Source organism: Astyanax mexicanus, chromosome 6 (genome assembly GCF_023375975.1).
Source record: "Astyanax mexicanus isolate ESR-SI-001 chromosome 6, AstMex3_surface, whole genome shotgun sequence".
NCBI classification, from domain to species: Eukaryota; Metazoa; Chordata; class Actinopteri; order Characiformes; family Acestrorhamphidae; genus Astyanax; species Astyanax mexicanus.
The window spans coordinates 3,886,592-3,899,416 of record NC_064413.1 but is presented as its reverse complement, the minus strand read 5'-3'; the positions used below and the strand labels follow the sequence as shown (position 1 = coordinate 3,899,416).

The following is a 12,825-nucleotide window of genomic DNA, read 5'->3' as shown; positions in this document are numbered from 1 at the left end:
TAAAAGATGTTTTTTTTCATTTTTCCTGAAATTACGATTGTGAGGGGAAGAGATAAAAAACTTAAAGTGGAAAAATGGGTGAAAACGTATTTCTTGTACACTGCATTAAAAAATAAATAAATAATGAGTTTTTACATCAAATGGTATGACCAATTTGTAAGTTCTCTTGAAATAATAATTTTATAAAGTCTGATTTATGAGGTTCTGGCGCTATCCTAGAGTTAAGAGACCCAACCAATATGGCGGCGACGCAGGATTACGCTCCTGCCCATGGGTAGCACGGTTTGACAGGGTAGCACAACTCGACAGAACACAGGAAACAGAAAACCGCTGGAGAGGAAGATGGCAATGTAGCGACAGAGCTCTAGCTATTAACAGCCACATTATAATAACAGCAGCTCCGCCGCTTAATAAGCTCTTAAGTAACCTTAAATCCCCAAAACACAGCGAGCTGAGCAGTGTGAAATGAAGGCGTAAAGCCGGAGAGAGCTGCAGAGCGCTGTGCGGGGCGGCGGGGAGATGGAGAAAGAGAAATTTACAGTAAGTAGCTTCAGCGGGCTGTGTTTATAAATACATCCGATTATCAGATTCAGCAGCAGATACTGTAGATATAGTTATTTAATTAGTTGGATAATCAAATGCTGCAGCTCATTTTCCAGCAGATGTGTCCAGAATCTATACAAAGAGTTCTAAATAAAGACTGTCCGGTATAGCAGTGCTAGCTTAGCTAACGCTATATTTAACACGTTACAGCTCTGTATGAAATGTGATACAGGTTAATATATAGCCAGGCTAGCTTTAGCTACTGTGCTAAATTCTGTAACTACAGCGATAACTTACTCGGTATAATTCGGAATCCGCTGTTCTGACAAGTTATGCTACCTCGTCAAACCGTTTTTAAACCTATTAAAACGTAAAATTACACAGAAAGCAGTATTAAAGCAATGTTAGAAAATGCTCCCTGCAGAAGTCTGAATATAATGTTAGACTAGGATAAAAATATGGTCATATTATTTTTTTTTTATAGTTTATTATTTTTTTTTATCATCCATATTTTTTTAAAGGCCATTTACAGATTGTACCATTCAAGCAGGTGGTTTAATGCACCTAAGGACAACTGAATTATCATAGAAACACATGAAACATTGAAAAATAGGAATCGGCGCATGCGCAATGCCGTTAAGAAGCATATTGATGGATAGCGTAACTTGACAGAACACAGGCAATAGCCTTGTGTACAAATCTTGATAATTACTAACACAATTTTGTCAGTAAAAATTAAACACTGAGATAATGGGAAGCTCCAAATATTAATTAATTAACCTAGCTAGTTTAATTTACACGTTATTTATTTACTTTCGCTTTTTATCAAGTCCCAATTATAGCAAGTCTCCATATCCAGTATCTCAAATAAATCATAAATCATAAACCAGGTTTATTTAACACACACAGGTGCATCTTAAAACAATAGAATATCATTGAAAAAATATTTTATTTCAGAACTTCAGTTCTAAAATGTGAAACTCATATATTATATAGATGTATTACACACAGAATTATCTATTTTAAGCGTTTCTTTTTTTTTTATTGTTGATGATGATGTCGTACAGCCAATGAAAACCCAAAAATCAGTGTCTCAGAAAACTAGAATATTATATAAGACCAAATAGTACTTTCATCAGTGTAGGCAGTGTGCCAAGTCCTGCTGGAAAATGAAATCCGCATCTCCATAAAAGTTGTCAGTAGCAGAGGGAAGCATGAGGTGCTGTAAGATTTACCGGAAAAACAAAACTGCACTGACTTTAGACTTGATAATAAAACACAGTGGATCAACACCAGCAGATGACATGTCTTTCCAATTATATAATTATTATTATTTAAATGTTATCTACACTGCAACAATTAAATGCAAGCTATAAAAATCAGTGTATACATGTTACATGTAATAACACTTAATACAAACCATTCAGGGGGGTTAGAATCTCTAGGCACCTTTAGATCGTTTTAGGATAATGGTTATGCAAGGTTTAGCTACAATATTTAAACCAATAGGTGATTATAATGTTATGGTTGATGTACAGCTAATGTAGAGCTCTGGAAAAAAATAAGAGAGCACTTAAAGATGATGAGTTTCTGATTTTACCAAATTAAAAAGCTCTGGAATATAATCAAGAGGAAGATGGATGATCACAAGCCATCAAACCACCAAACTGAACTGCTTGAATTTTTGCACCAGGAGTAAAGCAGCATAAAGTTATCCATAAGCAGTGCGTAAGACTGGTGGAGGAGACCATGATGCCAAGATGCATGAAAACTGTGATTAAGAACCAGGGTTATTCCACATAATATAGTTTTCTAAACTCTTAAAACTTTATGAATATGAACTTGTTTTCTTTGCATTATTTGAGGTCTGAAAGCTCTGCATCTTTTTTGTTATTTCAGCCATTTCTTATTTTCTGCAACTACATGCTCTAATTGACAATATTTTCATTTGTAATTTGGAAGAAATGTCTGTAGTTTATAAAATAAAAACAACAGTGTTCATGTTAGTCAAATATATAACTATAAATAGCAAAATCTGAGAAACTGATTCGGAAACTGAAGTGGTCTCTTAATTTTTCCCCCCCCAGAGCTGTATATACAGAGCTGTTTTTAATTTTGGAGATATAGAGGTGTTAAATTTCTTTGCACATGCTGCCCTCTAGTGTTTTCTAATATAATTACAGCTCTGCTTTGTGTCTTCTTACATGAAATCTCTTGTTATACCACAGTCTGGTCCCAGCTCCTGGCTGGAGATGCACAACTTCATTGGTGACCTCGTGGCCTCAAGCGCATCAAGCTCGGCCGGTCAGCTGCTGAAATACCACAACCAGCAGTCTCTCCGCTCTGCCTGGGAGAATATGGGACCTGACATCCCATCGGCCAAAGCCTTACCCTTGCCTCAGAGCAGCCACAGCAGACAGAGCCAGGGGAAGAACATGGCAGCGCTGGGTCTGCAGCCCACTGATAGGGGTGAGGACACTGGGAATTGTGACGACCAACTACGTGAGTGTGTGTTCTCCCTGATGCAACTTCTGTCCCAATCCTACTACCTAATGTTGAGTATCCTGTAATATTACTCCAAGCTTTTTGAATTATCATACAAAATAGAGCTGCATATTTTAGATCAGTAACGCTGTGCTGCTCCTTAATGCTTCAGGGAAACACTTTTTTATATATATAACTATAAGGCGCACTATCAATAAACATCTATTTTCTGGTTTGTTTTATACATAAGAAGCACCAGATTATAAGGCACATTATGTGACACTAGTAAGGAACAGGGTTGTAGCTAGCTAAGTTAAGTAAACTAAGCTAAGTAAACAAAACTGTAATTCTTTATTTGGGGATTGAAGCGCTTCCAGTTATTTACAGTAAGCCTAGATTTCCAGATTTCCACTAAGGCTGGGTGCAGCAGCATTAGAGTGATAGCGCTTAGCGTGGTTAGCGGCTAATGCTAATGCTGCTTCATATATAAGGCGCACTGGATTATAAGGTGCGCTGAGGATTTTTAGAAAAAAGAAATTAAAGGATTTTAAGTGCGCTTAATAGTCCCAAAAATATGGTAATATTTAATGTAACAGGTGCTCGCACTGCTTAGCATTTTTTTTCTTTACTTAATTGAATAGTTCTTGCTATAATATGGATTATTAGTACATTAGTCAAATAGTCTTAGTATTCACTGTATACCTGTAACTCTACCTCTTCACTACTTTACAACTGATGCTCTTAAACACAAGTGATTAAGAGGGCAAGAAATTCAAGTAATTAACTCTTGACGAGTTCAGCACAGCTGTTAACTGAAAGCCTGAAATTCCAGGAGACTCTAACTTTTAAAACTGACTGAGAAAGTCATCTATACAAGTTGTGCTTTTTTTTAAAGCGTTTGGTTAACGCTTTTTTTTTTTAATTAAATAATAAGTTTGGATGACCTTGGTATTAATCTACAATGCAGATGATGTAATTAGGTTGTGATGATCACTGACCTTAATCTGCTGTCTCTTGCGCAGTTCGGCCACATACCTGCACCTGCCCAGGCTGCCCCCTTTCCTCCATTTCTATGGCGCCCACTTTGCAGAGCTTAAAACCCAGGAGTAGTTCTTTCCCCCAGAACCAATCAGGGCCACCTTCACAGTCGCAATCCCAATCCAAAGATCTCAGCTCAGTCCCAGTCAGCCTTGGCCTCTGTCTTGGCCTGGGTCTCTCCATAGAGGAGGCCAACAGCGAGCCCAGCAGTACCTCCAACCCTGAGCCAAGCCACCCTGAGCAGCAGGACAAGGGCACGAGCACCCACAGCCCGACGTCTGCGCCAAACTCAAACTCCAACCATCAGATTTGCCCTCCAGCCCTGCAAGCCTTCCCTTGCCTGTGCTGCCACCGTGGCTTCCAGCCGTGCGGCCACCTCCTGCGCCCCCAGCAGGGTTCTGACGGCCATTTGGGTCACACTCACTCGCATCACCACTACCACCATCACCACTGTCCCCTATCCTCTTGCCTGCCGTGCCCACAGTTGCGTGCCGGCGCCCGGTCGCCGCCTCCATTTCCTTGCCTGTCTTGCCAGCGCACATTCCCGACTTGTGCGCAGCTCCTGCGTCACCAACAGGGCCACGCCCAGCAAGAGGGCATCCAGCAGCAGCATCCATGCATGCACTGCACGGCCTCCTTCCCCCGGCCCTCCCAGCTCCTGCAGCACCAGCGCACCCAGCACGCGTCCAAGGCTGGCGGCTTCCTTTGTGCCGAGTGTGGCCGAGCCTTTAACTCCCACAGCAACCTGCGCGTCCATCTCAACATCCACACGGGTGCCCGGCCATACACCTGCGCTGACTGCGGAAAGAGCTTCAGCCAATCAGGGGCGCTTAAAATCCACCGCCGCATCCACACGGGCGAGAGGCCATACAATTGTGCCTACTGCGGCCGCGGTTTCCCGCATCTGGCTGGAGTGAGGGCCCACCAGCGCACGCACACTGGAGAGAAGCCTTACAGCTGCAGCCAGTGTGGAAAGTGCTTCACCCAGTCGGGGGCGCTGAAGATCCACATGCGTATCCACACCGGCGAGAGGCCCTTCATTTGCGGCCTGTGCGGGAAGGGTTTCTCCAATCGCTCAGGCATCCGCTTCCACCACCGGACCGTGCACGGGATCGTCACAGAGCCAAACTCAGTGGGACGCCCCAGCCTCGCTGGCGTCCCCAGAACTTCCAGTACAGAGCTGCGGCATACGCAGCAGCCAGAAGCCTCCTCAGGCGGCAGCAGTTCTGGGCAGGCTACTGCTCGGCCCGGGGAGGATGGCATCGCTCGGAGCAGGGAACTTCCAGAGGACGGGGACGACGAAGCAAGAAGATCCCTGCCCTACGCCTGTGAGGACTGTGGCATGCGCTTCCAGGATGCTCCCTCCAGAAACAAGCACCAGGCAGAGCAGCACTACTCTAATGAAGAGGCGGAGACGGAAAAGAGGCCTGTAGATGCAGCTAAGGAGCACACTTAGCAATTCGGCTGAAGATGGGATTTATAAAATGTCTAAGGTGTATTCTAAGGGAATATATATATATATATATATATACATACAGGGGTTGGACAATGAAACTAAAACAAAATGTGGTTTTAGACCACAATAATTTATGTTTGGATACAATCCGGGTTAGCACCCGAACATCCTCTTCAGACAGCTTCCTCTTACAGCGTCCACAGTTAATCCTGTTGGATGTGGTTGGTCCTTCTTGGTGGTATGCTGACGTTCCCCTGGATACCGTGGCTCTTGATGCATCACAAAGACTCGCTGTCTTGGTCACAGATACTCCAGCAAGACTTGCTCCAACAATTTGTCCTCTTTTGTCACCCATAATGTTATAGTGTGCATTGCAATATTTAGAGCAGAACTGTGCTCTTACCCTGCTAATTAAATCAACCTTCACACTCTGCTCTTACTGGTGCAATGTGCAATTAATGAAGATTGAACACCAGGCTGCTCCAATTTAGCCATGAAACCTAAAATCCCACACTAAAATGAGACAGGTGTTTCAGTTTCATTGTCCAACCCCTGTAAATTACAGAATTCTGACAGAAAAATAAGAAAAGTGAAGTATTAAAGGAGGTTCTGATTAAGGATGGTTGCCCCCTAGTCCTGATCTTAGATCAGTATTCAGTATGTGTACTGAAGATAATATAATATCAAATACAGTTTTTGATGGTGAGTGTTGATGTAAATACGTTTTGCACCTTTGTATCGTCGCTGTTGCGCCAAAATCTTCTATCTTTTAATCTTCTATCTTAATAAATGAGAAGAACTCATTATGATCAAATACGGTTTATCTGCTTTGATTTAAAGCAGTGTTTTTCTTTTATTAATGGTTTATTTATTAACAGATATTTAAACATTTTTAGATTTCGTTCCAATATCAGGATTTTTTTGATAATTAAAATTTCCCAGGCTAAAATATTTTCATTTTATTATTATTTTCATTCAGGAATAATTTCCAGTTATCTAAATCTGGCAATTGTTTTACATTGACTTCCATTAAAAGTTGAGGTTAAGGTTTTTTTTTCTTCTGATCAGGTATATTAAATATATAAAGATATAAGATTTTTGTGCAACAGCGATGAAATGTGTCTATATGTGGCCTTAAAAGAACAAGACTTTTTTTCAATTGCACTTTCTAAATTCAGAAATCAATGACGAATGCTATTGGTAGCGTTGAAATTTATTTTAGAGCATAAAAAGTAAAATAATCTGCCAAATGAAAAAAAAATCACTCACACAACTAGTATATAGAAGTGCTAATATAGCGGCACTGTATACTTCATGTTCTCCATATCTTTTAGTAAAGACTGATCTCACTGTAATAGCTCCTCTGCAAACTTTTAATACAGTTTTGATGAATAGCTCTATTCCGCTAAATGTAATTACAGGCTTCATGGGTAATTTCTAAGGCGGAATGTACAGCAGGTAAATCACAAGACCGGAGCTGTTACACTGAAGCATGTCATTAGGTGCGGGTTCTTAATGGCGCTGGTCGTAATAGGAATCTCTAAACGGATCTGGACTGCCTCTTGTTAACCTCTTGTATTCTGGCTTTGAAATCTGTGGAGCAAAGTCTCTTCTGGAGCTGCATTTCTCTTGTATGTAGCTGTTGTTACTTGCAAGTAAGTAATCGATGTGGTTTGGACTACTGTCCAGCGTCTAACGAGTTGCAGATACAATCTTCTTATTAACAGCATTGCACTACTTCGATAAGTCCCGTTCATCTTGTTTTATATATCTGCGTCGATGGGCGTGGTGGTCTGGAAGTAATGTGTGTTTAGATAAATTTCTAGCATATTGCTATCTTAGCAGAGGAAAACACAGGTGCGCCACTGACTGATTAAAACCCTGACAACAGTCAACAGTCAGACGTTCTCTGTTTCCTCAACACATCCTCTCGTTACACACAAAATGACTGTATGTTTCAGTAAATGACCTACTCACGCACTTTCACAGCATAAACGTGCAGGTCACTTTCCTCTGCTAAAACATGCAAAAGCGCTGCGCTGTTAAGATACGAATGCGCCAAAGTCAGAGCTCACCTGCTTCTTAAAGGGAATGGTAAGTGTCATGTTGATTAGTTTATTTTACTTTTCGATCAAAACACACCCCTGATTAATTAAGAGAATGAGTACATGCCTTTTGTGTATTTCGAGCTGTGCAAGGTGTACTTTTCCTGTCGTTACGATAGCAAAGACACACTGACACGCCCTTAATCAGACAGTGTAAATGTCGGCTTGTTTGGAAAGCACAGCAACTCGGTTCTAAAACATCAGCTCACAGACGCCTTGTGCTGGTATAGTAGTGACCCCACCCACCCAGAGAGCAAGACAATTGTGCTCTCTCAGGGCTCTGGCAGCTGATGGCAAGCTGCATGACGGGGATTCAAAACGATCAACGATCTCCCGATCATAGTGGCAGCGTTTTAGACTGCTGGACCACTCTGCGTCCACTTTTAGGGCTTTTAAAGGGTTAAAAAATCAAACTTAAACATTTTGGAACCAGTTATATTGATATCCCGTAACCCCGTGTTCACACTGGCAGGCGACAAATCACTTGTGTCGCCCCATGGTTGTCTCTTTTAGGTGTGTTTGAGGCTGTTCGTAAAGTGTCGCAAGTGGGTGGGTGTTTATCGGCGTGGGCGGTTAGCATGCTAGCAAGCTACATATTGAGGATAATTTTGTTTAGTATGAATTATTTGTTATTTCACTTTTTTTGGCTGAAAATAAGTTTATTTTGCCATGTCATTTCACTTGCCAAATATTTGTATTTATTTTATTTAGGTCATGCTGTTTGCTGTGTGTTTCTTTCTGTAGAAAAAATATTTTAGTGTTTGAGTAGATTTAGATTAGAAGATGTTTAGTTAAAAATTAAGTAAAAGCACTATACACTATATATTTAATTTGATTTGCTTTTGATTTGGCTTCTTTCTCTGGCTGAATTCTGATTGGCCCACATCCTTATCACTCAGAACTGTGCCAGCCAGTGTGCATATCTGTTTTTTTTTTTTTTTTTTTTTTGCTGTGTTAAAATGTACAAGGCCTTTCTTTTTGTTGGATGAGTTTTCTCTCTGCGTTTTTTTAGAGCATTGTTTCTATCAACACATTTAAAGCACTTTTTTTTAAAGTGATCATACATTTTCTGTTTATTTTCACATGTTTTCCAGTTTAATTAAATTTAAATAAATTTGAATTAAGCTTATTAAGCTTGTTAATAATAGAGGAAATACTAAACTAATGGTGGCCACGTAATGGGGGTCTTATCATGTGATAAAGGGTGCACCAGTATTGGATGGTACTAGAAATGGAATGGAAAAGGCTGTATCCTGCAATCTCTCTCTATTTTGTGTTTTATTTGAATGGGTTTTTAAAATGTACTGGAAATGTGGACATAAAAACATTTTATAGATTTATATAATATCTTTCTTAATGTCTTTTTTTATTAAATATATTTCTTAATGTCACCAAAAACAAACACCAGAGCACCAGAAATGTAAAAAAAAAAAAATATCAGCACATTGATGGTTTCCACAGAAGTAGTAGAAAGTTACCCCAAACATACCATTTCGTCTTATTAGACAGCTCAACTGATGTAATATTACATCTTTTTTGGACTTTTAAATTGTTTTCCCCCCAAATGGTTTGATTTTTTTTACAATAACGTACAATATAATCATGTTCTAAAGAGAGATGAATGTTTATGAGAGTTGATTGTCTTATTTCTGGCACAGGCAGGGAATTGAACCCCTGTCTAAGTCATGCAGAGAGAGCATTGATGTTCCCACTTCTCTATTCCCATTAAAGCTGGTAACGATTCTGTATTAATTTCGATTTTATTGTACCATCTATCAAAAGACGCCATGTGGTGAAGCTCGGTGATCTTGGACTTACAGTTGACTGGCTGACTTGTTTCATCAATAAATGAAATGAGTTGATTACATTCTCTCCAGCCGTCTAGAGCAAAGGTCTTCAGATCAGAACCTTTTCAGCTTCAGCTGCTGGATCCTGTAATGAACAGAAGATACAACCCAAGGCAGCCAATCAATTTTGTCAAAAGGAAAGTTGGTCAGTGATAAAGGTCAGAATCCAGATCCTGGAAACAATGAACGTAAGGTTATGGTTTGAAGACCTCTGGTCTGGAGTATGTACAGTGCTGTGAAAAAAAAAAGAAAGTATTTGTTTTGCTCTTTGTTTGCTGATGTGTCACATTTAGTATTCATATACAGCTCTGGAATATAATCAAGAGGAAGATGGATGATCACAAACCATCAAACCATCAAACTGAACTGCTTGAATTTTTGTACCAGGAGTAAAGCAGCATAAAGTTATCCAAAAGCAGTGTGTAAGACTGGTGGAGGAGAACATGATGCCAAGATGCATGAAATGCATCTTGCATTATTTGAGGTCTGAAAGCTCTGTATCTTTTTTTTTAGTAATTTCAGTCATTTCTCATTTTCTGTAAATAAATGCACTAAATGATAATATTTTTATTAAGAATTTGGGAGAAATGTTGTCCTTAGTTTATAGAATAAAACAGCAATGTTCATTTTACTCAAACATAAACCTGTAAATAGCAAAATCAAAAAAACTGATTCAGAAACTGAAGTGGACTCTTATTTTTTTTCCAGAGCTGTACATAATATACAGCAAGCAGAAAACATTACTGTGCACGAATCTTGGTCCAGTTTTCTTTGTAAAATTGCTTTAATTTAATTTCACTAGTTTGTGAGCTTTTTAAATATTATCCCCTTGTTTATTACACCTTAATCAACTTCCATTTTTTCAGCTCCACCCAGCATATACAGTATGATGGATAAGAATTTGCCAACTTACATGTTTCTTTAGTTTTTGCTTTCGTCATATTTACATACATCACATTATAAAAAACTTCAATATCAGACAAAAAGAACCTGATTTTTGCTGAAAGTAAAAGATCTCAATAATTAATGAAAAAAAAAAAACACTCTAAATCAGCCTGATCCTTTGTGGAAAAAAAATGTAATCAAGAATACACTTACATATATATATATATATATATATATATATATATATATATATATATATATATATATATATATATATATATATATATATATATATACTGTCTGACAACATGAAGCATAAAAGATAAAAGATCTCAAAAAGCAGCATGTTTTGCCTCAATCTAAAGACAAATTCAAAATTTCAATTCAAAAACAGATGAGAAAACATGAAAAGTCATTGATCATCCATCAGACAGGAAAAGGTTAGAAAGTCATTTCTAAAGCTTTGGAACTCCAGTGAACCACAGTGAGAGCAGAGCAGAGTTATTATTTACAAATGGAGAAAACAAGGAACACTTTTGGAACCTTACCAGGAGTGAACTACCGAATGAAATTATTCCAAAAAGGGCATGGACAACTCATCCAGAAGGTCACAAAAGAAGCTAAAATGGTTTTGGAGTGAGTCAAAATTTTTATTAATATGCCGTGGCATGACTTTTAACAGGCTATTAATGCAAGAAAAATCTTCAATGTGGCTGAATTAAAACAATTCTGTAAAGAAGAGTGGAACAAAATTCCTCCACCGAGATTTGAAAGACAGTTGTTGCTGCCAAAAGGGTGGCAGAATCAAGTTATTAGGTTTAGGGGCCAAACACTTTTTTCACACAGGGCCAGATTGGTTTGGATTGATGTTTTTTCCTTTAATAAATAAAATTATCATTTGAAAACTGCAAACTGCATTTCTCTACATACTTTTATTATCCTTCTTTCAACCTACGTTACCATGCATTACCACACCACCACCACCATGCCAGTGAGCAGAGAAACAGGAGGACTACAATCTGTAATTATAGAACTACATATGGCTCCTTTATGCTCATTGGAGCTGATAAGATGGACAGTGAAGTACTTTTTTTTACAGCACTGTATAATATAATGTTTATTCTTGTAACATTATTTTCGATGTTTTATTTGATTCGGTCACTGTGTTCCTGTATTTTACTGTATTTTACTGTAATGCTCATGATCTGAATTGTGCCAGAGGTCTTCTTTTGTTACAGTTATCTTTGTACCTGTACTGTAGGTGTAGCTGTTGACCACCGTGCACTCCGGCAACCGTCCGCTCCATCTGTTACTGTTTTAATAATAAACCTAAATAAATAGATTTTGTGTTTGTGGATTACATGCTCGGCTTCACCTACCTTTCTGCTGACACTGGAAGCAGCGCCGCTTGTTATGACCACTTAATATGCTCGCTGGCAACGTTAAGGAAGCATCAAACACGTTCCCTCGCATTCAGCCTTGTCTTGCCTCGAGCGATCATGCGGCGTGCTAAATAAAACACCTTCCCTCAACAGCAGTTGCCTCCGATGATTTGCGTCCAGAGGATGAAATGAAGTGCGCTGCTACGATTTGAGATGTTCATCACGTTTCGAGCTTTCAAACCCTTGAGGCCCATTAAACTGAGTGCAAACTGCTTAGCCTATCAGAATATTTCTCTTAATATATTGATGACAAGCAGGTTACTGTGTTATGTAATATTAGAATATTGATCAATGACCTTTAGAGATGGACCATTGGTGTATTGGCGTTGGTGTACTGGCGTTCTGCCCACACAGATCACACACTGTGTGAAGGGCACCAAAAGATCTGGCTTGTGGAAAAATCATAAAATAAAATCAAATAAAAGAAAAATATGCATTGCTAAAAATCGTATGTCTTTTAGAAAGGTGGCAGGTGGTGCAACAATTAATTTAATTAGCTTTTAATTTGATTTTCTGTTCCACCTTAAATGCTGCAGCCTCTGCCATCTTTTGCAGGATTTAAGGTGGAACTGGAAAATTACCTAGCTAGTGACGAGACAAACTGCTAGATTGTTTTTTTTATGCTTGTTATAAAGAACATGACTATAAAACATTAAAACTAAACGTTAAACGACAGTAATACATTTATTATTTTAAACAAGGAAATGCTCAAATGTGTGGATTTCTTTGGTTGCTTGTGCCAGCGCCATCTTGCCATTGATTCCATTTCCCTCTGTTTTGAGTGTGCCTCTGAAAATACACCATTTAAATGGCCATGTAGCCCTAACACTCCCACTAACGTACCCCTTAGGACACCCAACCCTTAGGTGGGCACTTGAAAAACAGAGGGGTAGGGCTAATTGTCTATAAGTAAAATTGGATTAAAACTAGACAAAATTTTTACTCCGATTTTATAACAGTGAATTGTAAGTAATAATAATATTGTGTTTTTCTAAAATTTAATTTGAAAAATCACAACACAAGCT

The 12,825-nt window shown here is 38.9% G+C and overlaps 1 protein-coding gene across 2 annotated transcripts; it reads left to right on the top strand.

Annotated features, from left to right (window-relative positions):
* Positions 1-309: 309 nt before the first annotated feature.
* si:ch211-79k12.2 (C2H2-type zinc finger protein) lies at positions 310-11,700 on the top strand. 2 transcript variants are annotated; one of them, XM_049480541.1, is made up of 3 exons: positions 310-540; positions 2,772-3,012; positions 4,050-11,700. In XM_049480541.1, exons 1-3 carry the CDS (start codon positions 520-522, stop codon positions 5,519-5,521), a joined length of 1,734 nt encoding a protein of 577 aa, XP_049336498.1. In that variant the 5' UTR covers positions 310-519; the 3' UTR covers positions 5,522-11,700. The 2 variants fall into 2 exon arrangements, with proteins under 2 accessions (XP_049336498.1, XP_007250861.2); XM_007250799.4 differs by having other exon boundaries at positions 2,772-3,045.
* The last annotated feature ends 1,125 nt before the right edge of the window (positions 11,701-12,825 follow it).

Bases quoted from the DNA above. Each gene is read 5' to 3' on its own strand.
- si:ch211-79k12.2 (XM_007250799.4), top strand. From the start codon at position 520: ATGGAGAAAGAGAAATTTACA. The intron at 541-2,771 runs GTAAGTAGCTTC...GTTATACCACAG, and splicing joins TGGAGAAAGAGAAATTTACA to TCTGGTCCCAGCTCCTGGCT. The intron at 3,046-4,049 runs GTGAGTGTGTGT...TCTCTTGCGCAG, and splicing joins GAATTGTGACGACCAACTAC to TTCGGCCACATACCTGCACC.